Source organism: Amphiura filiformis, chromosome 14 (assembly GCF_039555335.1).
Source record: "Amphiura filiformis chromosome 14, Afil_fr2py, whole genome shotgun sequence".
NCBI lineage: Eukaryota > Metazoa > Echinodermata > Ophiuroidea > Amphilepidida > Amphiuridae > Amphiura > Amphiura filiformis.
The window spans coordinates 10,862,062-10,884,286 of NC_092641.1; the positions used below are offsets into that span (position 1 = coordinate 10,862,062).

The 22,225-nt window shown below is 37.0% G+C and overlaps 1 protein-coding gene across 1 annotated transcript in view; it reads right to left on the reverse strand.

Annotated features, from left to right (window-relative positions):
* The window catches only part of LOC140169186 (uncharacterized), a 144,915-nt gene that overhangs the window by 70,803 nt on the left and 51,887 nt on the right, over nucleotides 1–22,225 (reverse strand). Inside the window, exon 6 of the mRNA XM_072192444.1 lies at nucleotides 347–431. Coding sequence (XP_072048545.1) covers nucleotides 347–431 — 85 coding nt within the window. The remainder of the gene's footprint in view (nucleotides 1–346; nucleotides 432–22,225) is intronic.

The following is a 22,225-nucleotide window of genomic DNA, read 5'->3' on the forward strand; positions in this document are numbered from 1 at the left end:
TAATGTTGCCCACAAAATAAGTCACACATACAAAATGTATGATTTGAGTCTTGTGTGCTGCTGAGACATACAAAATACCCGTTTTATAGGCCTTGAGACAAACTTTTAAATTATTCATGAGGGCCGACTGTTCGATCGTGCCATGTCTAACACTCACGTAAGGGTGGCATGCATTTACGTATACGTATTAAAGCACTGCATGCCTTCTCGATTACGCGATAGACCGTAAAAATATGCGGTAAGTGCGTAGCAATTTTGCCTGTCGCATTTCATGGAACAATCGGCCCTCATTATTTTGACTGCTTGAACGCGGTCTGATATCTCTTTCGTCCATGGTTCTACCAACCTTTGACCAGCAGCCTTCTGTCAGCAGGGGTGGGTCGGCTAGTGTTTAGTTGCCCTCCTGATGATTTCCTCAAATTGGCATTTGTCTGTAAATCAACAAAAGAAGAAAAAAGTGGAACACATTACAATCTCAATATTTAACATTGCTCTCTTGCTCATGATGAGAAACATGCACCCCAGTGGCGTGCGCAGCACATTGAAAGTGGGGGGCCAGGCTGTTCAGTTCCCCCGAATGGAGTCTGATTAGGAGCAAATTTTGATGTTTTTTAACGTTTCCCCCCCGAGTCCCCCGAATGACCAACAAAAGTGGGGGGGCCATGCCCCCCCCCTTGCGCACGCCACTGATGCACCCACTTCATGAAAATCTGCTGTGGAAGAAACCAAAGTTATTACAGGCAAATGAATGGGATTTTAAACCACATCTTTTAGACTCTTTTGGGGGGTTTGAAAATGATTTTTTTTTGCTAATCAGAATTTATTGCCAAAATTGCATAATTCTTAATTAATTCAGAAAACTGGCATCTCTGGTGCATGCTTGGGCTACAAATACAATCAAGGGATGTGTGTTCTTTTGGTCAAATAAAACCAATCATAGAGAACTAAGTATAATAATTTCAAGGTATGTGTGTGTGTGTGTTTTAGTGTGAATTTGTGTGTGTCAGCAGCAAAATTTAAAAAATATATAATAATAAACAATAATTATTTCAAATCCTAGAATTGCGCTTTTTGTTTGTATCATTTTGCAGCTATAAAAATGTTATAAAAATGTGGTTATATCATCAATATAAAAAGGTTCAATATATGCATGCATACCATTAGGTTTGTACTTCACATGCAAATATTAACTGCCATACACATGCATTAACCATGCAATTAAATATCCTATCTGAAACAACTGTTCACATTGCATAATTGAGGCTCGTTTAGATGGAAAATTTAACTGATACGGTTGTGCAATATATGCATGCATTATTATTAACAATAGTAACATGCTTGTGTGTGGTGTTTGTATCCACCTAAGATCAGGGGTAGCATTAAGGCCCGAAAGTCGGGGTTTGTTTTCCTGTGTTTTTCACTCCCGAGCTTGCAGAAAATCCAAATACATGGGGTGAAAGGGTTAGGAGTAAGGTCCAAAAGTAGAGGGTCAGAGTTCACCCCCGAGCTTGCACTATTCCCAATATAGAGGGTGAAAAATTAATATTTTTTAAATTTAGGGGGTCATTCACCCCCGATCGGGGGTTAACGCTACCCCTGCCTAAGATAGGTTTGTAGGTACACCAATATACTTTAAATTTGAACTCTGTACAACTACAGTCACACCTTATATAACATGGAACACCTGCATTCAGGACTGTCGCTAGGGAGTAGGGGATGATTTTTTGGGGCACCATTTTGCCCTCATAACATGTTTAAAATGGCTAATTTCTTGTCATATTTAACATCCTACCTCACCTTAAACCTTGCCATCATAGCCAACTGCATAGTTTGCCTCACCACTGTGGCCTCACTAGGATCCACAACATGCTCACCTATCAGGGCACATTTCTTTAACCCCAATGCAGTTGCACATTCATTTACTGACCTTTGGAAATTTGGGTACAATACTCTGCAATTTGAGGTCAAATTTTGCTTTATGATTGTTTAATTGAGGTTACTGAACTATGGCATTGGGATGAGGCCATTGTGGTCCATAGTGCTATAGCCATACTGTTGACCCTCATCCCGGTTTTAAAATGCTAATGACACAAAAATGTATCTAAGCCATAATCTGCCCTAAACTTGTACATGTAAGTATGGACACTGTCCACTTGTATGACAGTGACTATGAGTCTTTGTTACATTATTCTGCCGAGGGCATATACAATGACCATGCCCTCAATTACAGGGTGTGTGGAGTGTGGGATGAGTGTGAGGGATGAGTGTGCGTGTGCGCTGCTTCAGCCATATACGTATGTAATTTTAAGGAAGTCCCCGGCAATCATAACATTATGCCTTATATTTTAGAAAAGTAATATCAAGCACGAATCACATGGCTTTATTTTTAACAAACTCATATTGACCATAAAAACGAACAAAAACAGCCAGCTCTCAACATGTGACATTCAAAATTCCCGCACCTAAATTTTCAACTGCAATGGCATAGTGGTTATTGTGCTCAATTGTCATCAGCCTTCACTGTATTACTAGGACGTAACATCATTGCACTAGACAATTTCAGTGTCCGGGAATTGGAATATCGTGTGTTGAGAGACGGCTGTTTTTATTCATTTTTATGGCCAATATGAGTTTGTTTAAAATCATGAAATAAAATCATGTGCTTCAAGCTTGATAATTATTTTTCTAACATAAGGCAAATGTTGTGATTGCTGGAGACTTCCTTTAAGATACAGTATTACATATATCCATATTTGATGAATGTTGCCATTGTAAATACCCACAAGTAACATTTGATGCTTGCAATGTGGTAATTGATTAAACAGACACATCACCTTAAAACAAAGAAACTGCATGGTGGCTGGTTCAACACACTTTATCTCATCCATTGGTTATTGACATCATCTATAATTACTTCTCAATTTCTGGATACTTTTATCACATAATTATGAAGCACTGTAAAAAGCACAATATTTCTGATAGGTCTGATATTTGAATGGAAAATAATCACTTAATGGATTTAAGTGATATTTATTTTGATTTACTCATCCTTGTCATTTTTATCTCCTCTCCTCTTTCTCTTTACTTTATTTTTATTGAAAGTTCAGATGCAAAGAAAATATTATTATCTCCAAAGTCTGCCTTGTGTCAAGTTTTTGTTTTAAATATTGTTAATGCTTTTCATGTTAGGCTTTTCTGAAAATATCAAGAGCTATCTCAAAAACCACTGAACCAATACTGGGCTTGTTTGTACTCATTTTGATGCATTTTTCACGCTGATTCCAAGTATGGTCATAAAAATGTACAATTCTGGAATTTTTGAATTTTTAAAGAAAATTGGAACTTGTCTGCACTCTGCAGTCAACGACACCCGCATGAAGAGAGATAATGTTATTTATCAATGTATTGAGATACTTGTATAATAATTAGGGAGAACCACTAACCAGTGAATGTGGCATTCTCGCTATTGGTATTGTTCCATCTATTGCATTTGCCCATTTCTCACGTCTGTTAAAGGGGACACCCTCACAAAAATCCATATTGGTTTGTACAGGGCCTTTCAGTTCTAGTCAACTTTCTCTGCATAGAAAATACCAATTTGCCTTTTTTTTGTTAATTATTGGAAGGTTATTCCCTTGATCTGTAAGAGGTATTTATTTTATGGCATGCTTTGTGATTTCCCCCCAATCAGCGTAACTGTAACCCTTCACCAATTCGATGAAGTGATAGATCGTAATCGAATAATGTCATCCTGACTGACCAAATCAAAACCTTACATCCATCAAAAATATGCACACTAAAAATAATTTACTTGTAATAATAATATTGAATAAAAAAATACACATTCTGGGCAGCCATGGTATATTTCTCACATTTTGAGCTTAAAATCTTCCTTACAAATAAGATGATTATTACATATGCCACCATAAATGACACACACACTAGGATCCACAACATGCTCATCTATCAGGGGCACAATTCTTAAACCCCAATACATCTCTACATACATTGAATGACCTTTGCAAATTTGGGTACAAAAACTCATACCCTGCAACTTGAGGTCAAATTTTGCATTATGATTATGTAATTGAAGTTATTGGACTATGCCGTTGGGAAAAGGCTATTGTGGTCCATAGTGACACACCTTTTAGTAAGCAGTAATTGATTTGACAAAATTAGAGAAAAATAACATTGACAACAAATCAATTCCAAATGAAAGACAATATAAAAATGTCTGTCCACACCTTCCATCAATGGCCGCCTCACCATCTCCTCATTAATAAAACAATAAAAATCAAATCTAACGACACCTATGCTTGCTTTTACGTCATCATTTGCAAATTAAGTGTATTGACACCAATGCGTTCAATGCTGATGGGCTTGTCACATGCCACGTGAAACTAAACTAGCTGTCATAGTGTTAACACTTAACTGACACCACTGTGATATCATCGCTACTATAATTAGCCCAGGACATGCGGATATCCACTACGAGCATTGAATTTTATCACATGTATGAAATTCTATGAAATTTGATGTGTAAAATTAATTCGAAATCAATATAAAACACATTTTTACATAATGTCCTAACCGTGATTGATGTGGTCTACTGTAATATTGTGAGAATTTTTCAAAATAAATACAAGACTGGAAGCCTTAAAGGTGGTTGCACCAACAATTTCATATTTTGTTTTTATCTTACATTGAGGTCACCAGTAAAACAATCTGCTAACAAATTTTGATATAAAATTGGATGGTTTGAACCTAATACACAAATTTATTGGTCGAGCTATGAGTTTTAAAATATTGGATGAGACGAAGTCGAGTCCAATATTTTTAAATATATTTTAAATTTTATTGGTCAAAAATGTGATTTTTGGTAAAAAATGTGATTCTTGTTGATCAAAAATGTGGTAAACAAAATTTCGGGGGGGAAGATTCTGAGAACATAATGAGTTTATATTGCTCCAGCAGTTTTTACATTAGGACCAAAAATGTGCAAAACAATGCCACATAAATTAGTATTTATACATTCAGTGGGGGTTAACACATAAAACATATCTCAAGCATACAATTTTACCGGGATAATGAAAAACAGAAACTTTCTTCTGATACATGTACCAAAATCTCAGTTTCAATGAGGGGAAAGTGGGGGGGGGGAATAAAGCTGTTGATTGGATCATGTACTCTACTCTATTCTACTCTACTCTACTGATGTAAAGTTTTGTAAAATCTGATCTAACAATATAATGATGTAAAATATCATTTCAATCATATATGGGGATGCAGAACATGCCTGAATATAAAAGGATGAATGATCTTTGCGAGAAATTCTTCAAATTCTAATTAAACATTTAACATGAATGTTATACTTGTATATATGTTATACATGTATTAATGTTACTTTAATTGACCAGTATAATTCACAATTCATGCAGCCACATGCAGCAGAGTGTTCATGAATATTCTTGACACTTTGCAATATTTTGTGTGAATGTGAATTCTTCATCGATAAGAATCGGCAGCTGTCCTCAAGAAAGTGTCTTCATGATGAGCTTGTGTGATTATTTCCTTTTTGTTTATTCACATTAATATACACATATAATACTCCCATATCATTGATTAATAATGATGTGTTTGCGGCTAAATACACCTGTTCACTTCACAACATTATAGTGAGAATCTTCAATTTGCCAAATTTGTAACATATTTTAAGGGTTATCAATGATTTGCTCCTAAAGTCCTAAAGATACTAAGTCCTAATTACCGTATTTCGTCAAATAGTCGCCCCCCCCCCTCAAATAAACGCTCCCCACCACTTTTTTCAACCAAGATGTTTCAAAAATTCCGATATTTCCATGCTATCTTGTGTAGTAAGCTTACTAAGTTGCTCACGAGTAGCAGCAATAAATGGCGAAAATCTGCATCCGAACCCGGAAGTGAACCAAAAGTCAGTGTCAAAAGGTCATAGTTCGTCATTTTAGCGTGACTTTTAAGCTTACCTAATGATTTTAACGGGAATTTTCGTGCTATAAATGACCTCTAATAAACCCCCCTTGGGAAAATGTAACGCCCGGAGCGTTTATTCGATTTAAATACGGTAGATACGATATTCAATCATCTGATTTTTGCACATAATCATTTGATTTTTGCAATTTTATAATATAGGCCTATGTGTCAACATTATCGCAAGTAATAACCAAAAGCTTCATAACATGAAGAACATTCTGCATTTTAGTGTATGCAAGCCCAACGTATGTGGGTTGCAACAACCCCTCAATTTTTCAAATAAAAAGGTCCAAAAGTGAAAAGGAATTGTATAAGTCCAGAGAAGCGTCATTTTCGTGGGAGTATACGTAAGTGCACATTTCATACAAAAAAGGTCCACTTTTTGGCAGGCTGTGTATAGGTTACTGGCCATTTGCATTCATGCAATTGAATGGAATTTCATCTTTTTCCCATCATGGCCACATAAAAGAGGTTAGGCTTTTATCTGGCACCATTCTATTGCAAAATATGTTAGTAGAAATTATAAGCTTCAAAATGTCTTCCAATGGCTGTACTCCATACATCAATGGGTCAAATACTGCATAAATAATTGAGTTGATCTACCCATCTCAGAATACCACTTTAAAAGCATCACATAGCTCTTAACAATGATTACACAGCACTGGAAATGCGCACATTTTCGCAGGATTAATTCTTCACGCTCTGCAAATTTTGAAGCTATTTCACTCATTTATAAATCCACAATTCTATAAACTAAAATTTACCTGTACATGTATAAAATGAATAAATTCAAGCCTCATTATTTTCACGGTAACTGCTTGGAATGTGAGGTGTAAAAATAAATGTTGCGCGAAAATTAAGACTTTTATAGTATCGTGTCCTGGGGTTTATTGGTTAATGCAGTGATTATGTCAATATTTACTCTGGTTATGAATCGCGTAATTTTTACACATAGCTATTATTACAACAATATTTCACGCTCAAATGGTTGCAGTGGACTTTGGGTTTATTAATGATATTGTGGTTAATGATTGTGCAGGTTTTTTGAATAGTAATTTGTGGTGTTATGATGTAAAAAGGTAAAGGTAAAGGAGACGATCCTGTATAAACAGTGATCGGAATGCCCATCTCTCTTTCATTGGCGATTGGGCCAGACTCCTCCATGTAATGTTGCTATAGGGGGATCGCTACACCTCCTCTACAGCGAGTCTGTTACCTTCCCAGCGTTTAAGAATGCCGGTACCCATTTAAACACCTGGGTGGAAAGGAGTAATCGAGATAAAGTGCCTTACTCAAGGGCACAACACGATGGCGTCGACGGGCTCGAACCCGCAACCTTCCGATTATGAGTCAGTGCCCGTTCCGCTAGGCCACCGTTATGATGTTCCCAGCGGCATAACCTGAGTTTCCCAATTGACGGAAGCTCTGCTGGGGGAATAGGGGTAGAAATTCTGATCCTTCATCATTGTAGCATGTACAAATATTCAACTCATTTGGATTTGGGAGGCAATGGTTAAAAGCCCATTCAGTGATTTGCTCATCCGGAGGACCATCGTAAAAATCATCAAAATTCCACTTTTAACAGTAAGTTATTGAAACTCAGTAAAAATAATTTCATGTTTGTAGAAAAGAATTATGCCAATTTTTACCACCATCAATTTTCTTTTCTGAAAATACTACCAAAGAGGTCTCAATTTAATCATGGACTGTAACAAAACTTTCTACGGTCCATGAATTAATCTGCATTACATTAACTCCTACCAGTCTTGCTGTTAAAACAAATTATTTATTGTTATATAAACACTCTGCATCTCAAATAAAAGTTGTGTCATTTTCATCTGAAAATGTGTACATACTTTAATATTCTTGAAAGCAAATCAAGCTGTTTGAGACAACTTGTGTTACTGTCCTTCTGTACGGGTGCGAGTCATGGGTAATCACCAAGGACATGGAAAACAAGATCAATGCCTTTGCAACATCTTGCTACAGAGTCATGTTAAACATCAAGCATGTGGATCAGTTTCCAAATGAAACTATCTACAATCTGACCAACACCACTCCACTGGTTACCAGAGTCAAGTTTCATCAACTCAAATTTCTCGGCCATATACTGCATCTTGAAGATGACGAGGCTGTGAAAGAATATGCCCTTTATATTCCACCACATGGGAAGAGGAAACCGAGACGGCCGCGCACACTGTACTTACAGTATGTACAGCACCTCCTGGAAGATACTGAAGGGATGCTGCAGCCAAACAAAATTTTTTCATTTGCCAAAGATCGCAATAGTTGGAGAAAGCTTGTAGTCGCCTGCTTCGCAGCCATCTGATGATGATGATGAAAGCAACTCTTTTGATTGATATGTAAGGAAATCAATGTTAAAAGGCCTCCACTATAATTTGAATAGAAACCAAGTGATTTGAAATCGATACAACATCATAGAAACATGGCGAGACATTAACATGAAACTAAATACACCTAATGGCCAAACCTCACATGAAACAGTCACACAATGCTAAAGAGATGCACATAATGGCCATGAATAAATGAAAATTTGTTTGCTATCTGCTGTTGATGTCAGTAGATAAAATACCCACATAACACTACTTGCTATCTACTGCTGATGTCAGTATTGACGAACTACCCACATAAAACTACTTGCTATCTAACTGCTGATGTCAGTATTGATGAACTACCCACATAAAACTACTTGCTATCTACTGCTGATGTCAGTATTGATGAACTACCCACATAAAACTACTTGCTACCTACTGCTGATGTCAGTATTGATAAAATACCCGCACAAAACTACTTGCTATCTACTGCTGATGTCCGCATTGATGAACTACCCACATAAAACAATTTGCTATCTACTGCTGATGTTCCTATTGATAAAATACCCACATAAAACTACTTGCTATCTACTGCTGATGTCTGTCTTGAAGAACTACCCACATGAATAAATGAAAATTTGTTTCAATTTCCCTTTTCTTTCTTTTTTTTTCAGTTGAGTATTTCTATAAATTTCTATGAAGTCAGGAAATGGACTATTCCAGTTGAAATCCATACACCCCCTGTGGAAGACATGACCTTAATCTCCCACACAGGGAGTGTGAATTTCAAATATATTTACTTGAATGGGCAACTCCGTTTTAAATTCAACCTCCCTGTGTGGGTGTTTAAGGTCATATCTTTCATAGGGAGTGTAGATTTCAACTGGAATTGCCCAATATCACAAAAAGTAATTATTATGAGATAATTATCCTATTGAAAATATTGCTTTTGTTGGTAGAATGCCATGGTCATCCCTGGTCACCCTCGGTCGGTCATGCAGAGAATATAATTTTGTGATGCTATCAAGCTACATGTAGATGAGTTATTTGTCATGTATGTTGATTTTGAGATAAAGCCAATAACAGAATTCCACTTTTTTGTATTATATTGTTTTGAACAACACTAAAATCTCTGAAGTCCAATTGTCATGGATTTTCAGTACCATAAAGCTCCGACAAGGACCCTGTTCACATTAGGAAATTTTCTTCTTTCGACGAACCTCGTATGAAGATTAAAAATCGTTTTTTCCTAATGTGTACGCAATTTTCTTCCTTCCTTTCTTCCGAAGATTATAATTGCTTCGTTCAACAAAGCTAAAAAGGTTGTTTCGACGAAAGAATACTTCGTTCGACGTAATGTGTACGCTCGCTTCGTTCGACGAAGGAAAGTGATCATATGACAGCGACCTTCGCGGCTTTAATTAATAATAGCGGGCGTTAATAGCTTCATTCGAGCTTCGTTACTTTTCATAAAATGTGTACAGTGCAATATCTTCGTTCAGCGTAATGTGTATGCATGCTTAATTAGCTAATCAAGATTAACTTATCTTCGTCGAATGAAGAATTTTTCTAATGTGAACAGGGTCAAGGTTACATGCAATGCAATTGAAAAATATGTTTTGATATTGTCCAACAAACAACTCATTTTGTCTTATCACATCACATAATGTGTTACGCTGGTTTGAGTAGCTTTTCAGTGCAAATTTTGAATCTATATCTTTTTGTTTTCATTCACCATGGCAACATATTTCAGGCTATTATGACAAACACGTTTTACAGACATTGAGAGAATTTGCAGAAAAAATTTGGGTTCTTCTTGGTATTTCAGTTTTAATAGCTAATGCATAGATTTTGAGTAATTATCTCATAATTAAAGCATAATTACTTTTTGTGTGGTATGTTTGAAATTCTTTCATTAAAATTTTAAAATATACGCAGCAATTAACTGTAAATGTGGAAATTTTCGCGCAAATTAATTTTTCACGCTTTGCTAATTTTGAACTGTTTCCCTTGTTTTCAAATTCGTGATTCTAAGTTTCCTCACATCGACCTAAACACAAAAGGAATATATTCGTGCATTGTTATATTCGCAGTAGCAGCTTGGAACACGAAAAGCGTGAAAATATATGTAGAACAAAAATATCCACTTTTAGAGTAATGTAATGAAGCTACTTTTGGCCATTATGTTAAATGTATTTAAATTATCGTAGGCGTATTATATTACTATATAATGTGTGGTATAAATGTGCTGGTTAACTAAATAATGCTTTAATAGAAATGTAGACCTTAAAATTCAGCATGATCAGATAATTAATACAAGTAGGCCTTAAATTTCAGCATAATCAACTACAATGATGTCCGCGCTGCCCTGGCACGATCATCGCCCTCTATATTATTGTGGCGGAGTCAACCTGGCTAGAAGTTGCAGCGCTAAACCAATCAGCTAATTCTGAGGAGTTGCGCATGAGCAATGAGACAGACTTTTGGCGTCGCTTTTTAAAACAAGTAGCGTCATTCCGACAGCAGACTTGATTCGTGAGAGACATAGTTTTTATTTAGCTCAATTATTTAGATTTACAGTTGATTTCTATTTCAACAGACAGAAGATCTGCAGGTAAGATGTAAAAAGGGTTAGAAAAGCCACTGCCATGCCGGCAGTGGCCCATATAAATCCGGTATTTGGTACTAAATTTTAGGCCTAATTAATGACTAAATCAAATCTGGACATGTAACTTTTTATGTATTGTAAGCTGGCTCGCTGATGATATGGAGGCTGATAGGCCTCCTGCAGGTTCCTGATGGAGATGTGGTTACTACAATGGCTGTGCAAAAGGTTGAGTCTTTGCTGTATAATATCTGGTATCTTCAGCCGTGCGACCCATTTATGAGAGCTTCTTTGCTCCAAGGTGTCAATGCACATTTAAGATGACTGATACTGCCGGATGAAGCAAAAAGGTTAACCAGGGTTTTTAATATTTGGTTTAAGCTTAGCATAGACTGTTTGGCCTATGCAGTGTGCGTGCATCGGTTAAGCTTTAACCTCAGCCATTGTAGTGAACCATATCTCTGTCATAGAACCGAGCCATGTACTTTAAGCTAAATAACATCCCCCTCATTATTATAAATCAAAATCTTCCTGTGTCAACATTTGAACATCTAAAATAATAAACAACCCATGAACGCATAAATGGAGTCTTGCCAAATTATCATTATTTCAATACTGTATGCACGCATGTCTAAGGCATGAAGAAGCCTAGGCATAAGCAGCGTGATATTTAATGCGTGTTTTCGAATAGGTATTTAATGCTTGAGGTCTGCTGGCCTGGTGCTCGTAATTTGGTGTTAAATATAACACTTTGCTCTTTTAAAGACTCACTTCTGTATCTTGCTAGGTTGCACTAAACTTTAGGCCTATCAGGTAGGCATTTGTCCTTTGTAAGCTTATGTATAAATGCCTTGTCATTTCTATCCCTCATTATGCATTACAGCACGTAAATCCACACCAAAAACATTGTATTAACTTACGGCATTGACTTGACTATGTATAGACAGCTATTGCTGTTGATGAAATCCAGTGACAAAAGAGAAATATGACTGTGAACATTCTACATCTTGTGTTTTCGTCTGCTTTACTATATAATTAGGCCGTCCATTTACATGTCATTGTGACCCCAGCACGGGTCCGTCCCGTCCGTAAAAATGGTCTATCGCCCGCATATTATTCTCATAATCCCCTCCCGGTTCTCCTGTTACACTGGCGTGGCGGCAGGATAAATTTTCTTTTCTATCAGGAAAATTGACCTCAAATTTTATTTTAAAAATCAGGAAAATGGAGAGTTTTATGAGAGCGTACCGAACCAGGATAGTAACTTTCCAATCTGGTGAAAATGGTTACAAAAGGGTGAAAAAAAAAAAAAAAAAAAAAAAAACTGTAATGCCCTGTCAAAGCTTACGTGCAGATCCGATTTTGGATAAAAGAAATCGGGATTTTCCGTTAAAAATGGATTTATATAGACATGGGGCATCAGTCTCCATAATTAGTGAGCCTAATCATGTTTTTGAGCAAATCACTGTAGAAACGGGTCGTATTAGAGCCTATTGATTAATTAAAAAGGTTTTGATCCAAATGTGTTCAATGCCGGGGTTCAATGAAGGCATTAGGCTAGGCTATGAGCAAGAAATGTGAGTAACAAACACTCCTATAGGCCTAGGTGGTATCGTAGGACAAAATTTTTCCTGCATGATCACAACTGTCAAGTAAATTTTCAAAATTGGTTAACGGAAAGTATACATCAGAGTCTGATGAGGTATTCAAAGATATTGTGGTGCAGTGCATGTCTTGTTATAAATATATAAATAAACAAACACTTCCTGGCCCTCTAAGAAGCGTGAACATAGATGAAATTTGTTTAAATTGGAGAAAATTTAAATTGACGTTGAAACTGAAATTAAGCAAATATAATTAAGGAGGGTCTATTTTATATCTGCAGGAAAATCAGCGTTAAAATTTGGAAAGATGGAAACCCAAGAAAGTAACGTGATTTTACGATCGGGAAGCAAATAGGATCAGCGAGTAATCAGCCCTCAAATGAGCAAATTTCAGTGCAAGAAGGTGCGAAAGCGCTAGCTCTGCAAATGGAACGACAAATCAAACCCCAGTCCATGTCAGAGAGGCCCTGGTCCTTCTAATAACCAAGAAAATAGAGATGGTCTATCTGATGGTTCTGTGCGTAGAAAGAACACAGAGACTGTGAGCCATTCCATTCCTCAGGTTCAAGAGGAGGAAGAGGAAGTCCCTTTTGAAGATGCGAGTGCCCTTCATGAATGGGCTGGTGGTGATCAAGGTAACGATCTTGCTGGTATGGTCAAAGAAATTCGAGAAAGTCTATCTCAGTTAGAGCTCGTCTCCAAAAGAGATCAAAATACCCAGCAGATCTCTAGTAACCCAACTCCACTCAGGCCTTCTGAATCTAGACCAAATCGCAGAAAAACTGAAAGTAAGCCACGAACTTACGATGGTACTTCTTCCTGGCCTGATTACCTGATACAGTTCAGAATGATTGAAATTAAATGGGTGGGCTGAGGAGGAAAAATTGTTGCACTTAGGAGGATCTTTGGACGGTGTTGCTCGTGAGATTTTGGGGAATATAGATGTTAGTAAGCGAGATACCTTTGAAGGCCTAGTCCAATGTATGGAAGATCGTTTTGGGCCTAGTAGGAAAGAGGAGATCTTTAAGACACTGTTGTGGAGCAAAGTTCAGAAACCAAACGAAGATTTCCCAGATTTGGCTTATGGTATTCGTCGCATGGTGCGAAATGCTTACCCCAATGCTTCATTTGACATGTTGGAGCTAATGTCCAAAGATCACTTCATGAAAGCAATTAGAGATCCTCATATTCAGTATATGGTACAGTTCAAAGAACCTGACACCCTTGATGAAGCCATTCGCACTGCAATTAAACTAGCTGCTCGCGAAGAAAACGGAAATTCAACAACTGGGGGTACAAAGGTAGTATCGGTTTGCCGATCTATCCGATCAGAAAACCGGATGAAACTGTTGCCCGTAGCCTAGTTAGCCTTGATAAGAGGGTGAGCAACCTTCAGGGTCAACTTGAGCAACTGTTAAACATGATGAAAAATATGAAATTTTCTGAGCAACCCCGTCATGTCAGAGAACCATTCCCAAGCTCCAACACCATTAGGCCTACATGTTACTTCTGCAATAAGAAGGGTCATGTCCAAAGAGACTGCCCACGAGAAATCAGAGAGCAAATTATCACTAAAAATTAGATCAAGTTGATCTCAAGGGTCGGAGTTAAACACCGGAAAGACCCTTTGCAGCGAATGAAAACATTAAACTGAGAAAGGATGGTGCGTATATTTCAAAAAGGTTCAAGATGTAGATTTATCTTGATATTGATTCTGGCTCATTTGTCACTGAATTCTAATATTTATGAATAAACTCCTGTCACATTTAAACCTCCGTTTTTTGACATTTCATCATGTTCATGATGACCGCTAGCGTGTAAATTGAAGTTAAAAGAAAAAGGCATTTTCAAATTAGATATACGGTAGATAATAAAACAATTGAGCATGGGTAGCCGTAATAGATGATAGCTTGGGCTACGATTTCTGTGCGCATCATTATGGTTGTTTAAATCTATAGTCAGTGGTGAGTTACCATTTGGGGAGTTACCCAAGTCACCATGCTATTGACGAGTTCATTGAATCGCAATGTTGTAGTATATTATAGCTAGCAATCAAGATGTGATATTGCCGCCTGATGTGAGTGAATTAATGCTTATTCCTGCATTCTTCATAGATATGCCCTATTTTTATGTGGAGTTGTTGAGCCTATACCTTTGAGATTACTGAGAAATGTGATTAAGTGTAACCAAAGGAGTTGGTAATCCAAGTGATGAAATTCAGAAAATTGATAAAGAGACCGTTTTGCTACTTGAGCCGATTTTAAAGTCGGAAATAGTGATTCAGTTATTCAGAGTTTTAATAAAGAAGAACTTAAACAACGTCAATAAGACCCCGAAATTGGGTAGGTTATAGATGTTACGCCGATAGTACTCAGAAACCGAAATGGGAAGAAGTGAGTGCTCGTAATCTAACATTCTGTAGAAATTGGGAATGTTGGCGATGACTTGGTATAACAGAAGGGGTGTTCTGCCTTGTACGGTTGATTAGGGATCCCTTGAAATATGCCAGGGTAGTGTTTCCGAAAAAATTGCGTAAAAGTGCACATTACGACAATTGCACGATGCGAGATGTTCTGGGCATTTGGGTCAAGACACAATTTTCGAACGTGTTAAGGAACAATACCTGTGGGTGGGGCAGCATCGGGAGGTCGTTGAATGGGTACAAAATGTCCCAAATGCATACAAAAGCTGAAACCCACGACTACGTAAAACCCTCCATAACAAGCCACAATGTTGATGCCCCGATGGAGCGATTATAGATGGATGTATACTGCCCTTGCCAGTAACAGACCAGTAATGCGTTTCATGTTGTGTATTGGAGAAAAGTTCTCCAAATGTGTAACTTCTATACCCTTGCCAAATCAAGATGCTGGTAAACCATTGCTTAAGTTCTGATTTACCATATTATAAGTATTTGGAGTTCCAAAAAAAAAAAAAAAAGTATACATTCAGATCTATCATTTTTGTCTATAGGTAAATGTTGAAAGTAAACTTTTTAGTCAATGATGGTACTCATGCTCTCATAGTAGACGTGTTAGGAGTACGTAAGAGTAGAACCACTAGAAAATAAAAACAGGACCTTATAACAGGTGCTCAAATTAAATACTCAACAAAATCAGAAAGACTGGGACTTTATCTCCCGTATGTAAATATGGCCTACAGATCGTCTGTGCAGAGCATAGCACTGGGTTTACACCCGGAGGTATTTCCAGGTAGAAATGTGAAGTTGCCCGTAGAATCTGGTATTTTAGGCCTGCTAAGAAAAAGGGAGCGTGCCAAAAATTAAAATCTTTCTGGGACGGTCATATAGGCCTACACCAGCGTTGAACAAACAAATCGTAGGCCTATTTTAGACCGTATGGTGGTAACGTAAGAAAACTAGAGCTGGACATATCTGAATCTATATAAGCGAAGAAATCGATGATTTTTATGAGTCATAAGACGTTAGGCCTATGACTGCTGATATCCCAGAAACCCGGTCAAAAAGGGGACGAATACTAAAGAAACCCATGTGGTATGGGATCAGTAGATAAATAGCAGATAACAAGGCCTACTAAATAATAATACCGGTACATCGTATGAACTATATTCATGACACGTCTATCAGTCTGAACAGGAAGTGGCAAAAACTTAAAACTTTTGTGATTAAAAACGTTCTAGAAATACGTTTGTTTTGTTTTATCAGATTTCAAAATAAGTTCCTTGGTAAATAAATAATAAAAGAAAATTTATAAAAATAGAAATATGAGGGTTTATCCTCATCTAAATAGGAATATGAGGGTTTATCCTCATCTAAATAGAAATATGAGGTTTTATCCTCATCTATGAGGGTTATCCTCATGACGCCAGCAGAGTTACCGGAACAAGAATTCACCTCCAACTTACCTATAGCGGACGGTAAAACGCGTACGTACAGATACGGCCAATCAATTGTCAAGCAAACGGAGCTGGATGGGCTACTACTGGCGACCAAGACACGTTGTCTCAACCAAAAAGGAAGCTAATTTATTGGATGTCGAATTCGGAGATACCAAAATGACCAAAAGAAATAATAATATTCAGTAATGTGTATTTCATGATGCGTTCTCTTTGTAACAAAATATATATTTGATGGTTGTTTATGACAACCGGACAAAGGAAATAAATTTTATTATTAAATGCTAACAGTAAAGGTTGTGAGGAAAGCCTATGGTAATCCGAATACGTGCTGCTCTGGCATGTTCGACCACCACTGTTTGGGGCATTTAAATACTGGTTTAATAGCTTTTAAATATCATTTTTTGTGCTGAGAAAGGTCCTGATGTTTTAACACCAGGTGACTTTCGAATACTTGCTACTTGGGCAGGTGCACTTGAAGTTGACCAGTTTTTGTTCATAAAAAAAATTATGGCTGAGAGGCGTGATGATTCCAAATTGTTTCAATTACTGCAAATATTTGTTTTAACTTTAAATCTGATGTCAGAGTTGCGCGAATTTTCAAGCAAGAATTTAACATGCTTTAGCATGGTTTAGGAATATTTTTTTTTTTTAAAGGTACGAGACCTGTTTGAGCTCCCAGTATGGGCTGGTAGTTGGTTTTTAAAACACGCGGGTATCAACCAAAACTTTTTGATAAAAGTTTCTGCGCACGCGTATTGTCATCAAATGTTTTCTTTGACACTCGCGAAATCTCAGTGCAGATTGTTTCTCTAAAATTGTTGATCGTGATTCCTCAGCCATAATTTGTGACATTGTTATATGTTTGAATTCTTCTAAGAACCCTTGAAATAATTCAAGAGTATTGTTCAATTGTTGGTTTTAGAAACAATAATAAAAATTTAGAATGTTCGCTTAAATATAGAATGGTTCTTTTGTTAAATCCTGCAAATTTCGGATGACCTCTGACCGTATTTCCAGCTGCAGGATGTAAACAAAGGTACAAACAGGTATGAATGTGAAACCGTGTAAAAGGTCGATCCTTAAGATACAAATTCAGAAACATTTTGGTAAGTTGGGATATGGTCAGAGTAATCATAATGTATGGGTACGTCAGTTGACATTTATGGTGGATCTGTGAGGTCTTTCTACTGTGTTGTTTTGAAGAAAATAGGATGCACGAAGGTTAAGCTTCTGGTACTAAAACGTACTGACAGTGGGAAATAAGCTCTGCGTGAGTTAACCTGTGTGTAGTAGAAGTAACCTCATAGATTACCGTGGTGTGCAGATGATGTACTTGTTTATAAAGATTTCATGTGAGTCTTACTGGTTCAGAAAGTCGCTTCATTATTTTTTATTGTTTAGTATGTCAGATTATTTCCCCTGAAATAATCTTCCGCCTGTTGGGAGGAATGTAATGAAGCTACTTTTGGCCATTATGTTAAATGTATTTAAATTATCGTAGGCGATTATATTACTATATAATGTGTGGTATAAATGTGCTGGTTAACTAAATAATGCTTTAATAGAAATGTAGACCTTAAAATTCAGCATGATCAGATAATTAATACAAGTAGGCCTTAAATTTCAGCATAATCAACTACAATGATGTCCGCGCTGCCCTGGCACGATCATACGCCCTCTATATTATTGTGGGCGGAGTCAACCTGGCTAGAAGTTGCAGCGCTAAACCAATCAGCTAATTCTGAGGAGTTGCGCATGAGCAATGAGACAGACTTTTAGGCGTCGCTTTTTAAAACAAGTAGCGTCATTCCGACAGCAGACTTGATTCGTGAGAGACATAGTTTTTATTTAGCTCAATTATTTAGATTTACAGTTGATTTCTATTTCAACAGACAGAAGATCTGCAGGTAAGATGTAAAAAGGGTTAGAAAAGCCACTGCCATGCCGGCAGTGGCCCATGCCAAATCCGTATTTGGTACTAAATTTTAGGCCTAATTAATGACTAAATCAAATCTGGACATGTAACTTTTTATGTATTGTAAGCCGGCACGCTGATGATATGGAGGCTGATAGGCCTCCTGCAGGTTCCTGATGGAGATGTGGTTACTACAATGGCTGTGCAAAAGGTTGAGTCTTTGCTGTATAATATCTGGTATCTTCAGCCGTTCGACCCATTTATGAGAGCTTCTTTGCTCCAAGGTGTCAATGCACATTTAAGATGACTGATACTGCCGGATGAAGCAAAGGTTAACCAGGGTTTTTAATATTTGGTTTAAGCTTAGCATAGACTGTTTGGCCTATGCAGTGTGCGTGCATCGGTTAAGCTTTAACCTCAGCCATTGTAGTGAACCATATCTCTGTCATAGAACCGAGCCATGTACTTTTTAAGCTAAATAACATCCCCTCATTATTATAAATCAAAATCTTCCTGTGTCAACATTTGAACATCTAAAATAATAAACAACCCGCATGAACGCAAAATGGAGTCTTGCCAAATTATCATTATTTCAATACTGTATGCACGCATGTCTAAGGCATGAAGAAGCCTAGGCATAAGCCGCGTGATATTTAATCGTGTTTTCGAATAGGTATTTAATGCTTGAGGTCTGCTGGCCTGGTGCTCGTAATTTGGTGTTAAATATAACACTTTGCTCTTTTAAAGACTCACTTCTGTATCTTGCTAGGTTGCACTAAACTTTAGGCCTATCAGGTAGGCATTTGTCCTTTGTAAGCTTATGTATAAATGCCTTGTCATTTCTATCCCTCATTATGCATTACAGCACGTAAATCCACACCAAAAACATTGTATTAACTTACGGCATTGACTTGACTATGTATAGACAGCTATTGCTGTTGATGAAATCCAGTGACAAAAGAGAAATATGACTGTGAACATTCTACATCTTGTGTTTCGTCTGCTTTACTATATAATTAGGCCGTCCATTTACATGTCATTGTGACCCCAGCACGGGTCCGTCCCGTCCGTAAAAATGGTCTATCGCCCTCATATTATTCTCATAATCCCCTCCCGGTTCTCCTGTTACAGTAATGCAAAACACAAATTTCGCAGAAAAAACCTTCTCTTTATCCAAAACAACAGGCAAGATAACAATCTTATACAGTATAAAATTGCGATGAAACTTAATCTGATCCGACGGATGAATTGTGAAGAGTTCATAATGCATAATTTAGATAACACCAAAGGTTGCCTCATGTATATGTTGTTTTAATATTGTTATTTCAAGTAGAGAGAGACATCTGCAATGGCCAAGTACTACTTGCTATCTACTACTGATGGCAATATTGATGAAATACCCACATAAAACTACTTGCTATCTACTGCTGATGTCTGTATTGATGAACTACCCACATAAAACTACTTGCTATCTACTGCTGATGTCTGCATTGATGAAATACCCACATAAAACTACTTGCTATCTACTGCTGCTGTCTGTATTGATGAAAATACCCACATAAAACTACTTGCTATCTACTGCTGATGTCTGTATTGATGAAATACCCACATAAAACTATTTGCTATCTACTGCTGATGTCTGTATTGATGAAAATACCCACATAAAACTACTTGCTATCTACCGCTGATGTCTGTATTGATGAAATACTCACATAAAACTACTTGCTATCTACTGCTGATGTCTGTATTGATGAATTACCCACATAAAACTGCTTGCTATCTACTGCTGATGTCTGTATTGATGAAATACCCACATAAAACTATTTGCTATCTACTGCTGATGTCTGTATTGATGAAATACTCACATAAAACTACTTGCTATCTACTGCTGATGTTTGTATTGATGAATTACCCACATAAAACTACTTGCTATCTACTGCTGATGTCTGTATTGATGAAATACCCGCATAAAACTACTTGCTATCTACTGCTGATGTTCCTATTGATGAAATGCCCACATAAAACTACTTGCTACCTACTGCTGATGTCTGTATTGATGAAATACCCACATAAAATACTTGCTATCTACTGCTGATGTCTGTATTGATGAACTACTCACATAAAACTACTTCATATCTACTGCTGATGTCTGTATTGATGAACTACTCACATTAAACTACTTGCTACCTACTGCTGATGTCTGTATTGATGAAATACCCACATAAAACTACTTGCTATCTGTTGCTGATGTCAGTATTGATAAAATATCCAAATGGGGTAACTGCTGATGCTAACATTTATTTAATTATATTTATTTTCTTTCTTTATAAAAATTTGTCCAAGACCAGGTGATAATCTAATGCTGATGCCCACATAAGTCATGTAACCATGTGTACCATAAAACTATTTTACCCATTAAAATAATAACAAATTGTAAGATAGCATATGTGACATGATCTGGTCCATGGGGGCCAAAGGCGGCAAATTTGAAACTCAGATAAAGGTCAAAATATGGAGTAAAAAACAATAAAATACATCAGAAAATAGACATCAAAAAACGTCATAACTTTAGAACCAAGTATGCTAGACCTTTGGTGTTTTCAGGAAATGATATAGCCTATTGTATGTATAATGTAATAATTACAGTAACTCAATTTTCAAAAATGCCTCCTTTGACCCCCCCCATGGACCAGATCGTATCACATATATCACTTTTGTTTCCCTGATCAAAAATCAGTTTTGCATCACACCAAAATGTGTATTGATTCAATATTTTATATTCTGTTTGATACAAATATCTTGCTTATTCCATAAGTCTTAAAGCTGACAGTGGCATGGATGAAAAATAGCCATGAAATTCAGATGTGTGTTCCCTTTGGAATTGAAAGATTACTGTCTCAAAGCCTCCCACTAAATTTCAATGTGATGCAATGAATATAAAATACATTCAAGTTGTATCACTTAAAGGCACTATTGGTGGTTCGAAAAAAAAAAAATCAGAACATCTTAAAATTCATCAATAATGAGATGTGAAGTGAACTGGTATGCTAACACCCCTACAAGTTGAAAGACTGAAATTGGTATGGCAGGGAAGGGACTCAAGTTTGGTTTGGGTAGGGTTGTTGCACCTCTGAGAATTTTAAGAAATTTGCACCCATCCATCCCAATAACAAAAATTAAAATTTTGTGGCCAAATTTATACAAATTGTCAAAAAATTTTGTGCAACTTTTCCCGACAAATCTCAAAAATTTAGGCAACAGTTATTCACAATTTTGGAAAAATTGGGACAATTTTATCAAAATATCCAATCCATTTAAATTGGCTTAAAAAAGCAGTAATTGATATATCAAATGTGACCCAAAATGCAACCTGCATTCGCAGCACATCCCTGTATGGTCATTTGTACTGAGTACCCCCTGTGCAGACTCTTGAACGGAGTTGAACATGTTATCAGCACAAACTAAACATGCATTGCATTAGTGTCCATACATGGGCAACTTGATGTAGATCTTTGGCAATACTAATGGACAATAAATGAGTGGGTGGGTGACTGGGATGTGGAGCAGGCATTCACGACTATTATGTATCTAGAAATGTTCACATATGATGTAGCATATCATCATTAAAGCCTGGGTGGAGGCACTCACTGAAAATGAGTGACAGGGATGTGCGGCCACAATGACCCCATTTTACTTGTAACATATATGTCTCACCAGAGGCTGCACCTGGTTATTGCGATATGAGGTCATGTCTTCCAGGGGGTGTATGGATTTCAACTGGAATAGCCCAATGCTGTGGAGTGCTATTGTGCTATTCCAGTTGAAATCCATACACCCGCTTTGGAAGACATGACATTAATCTTCTACACAAGGAGTGTGA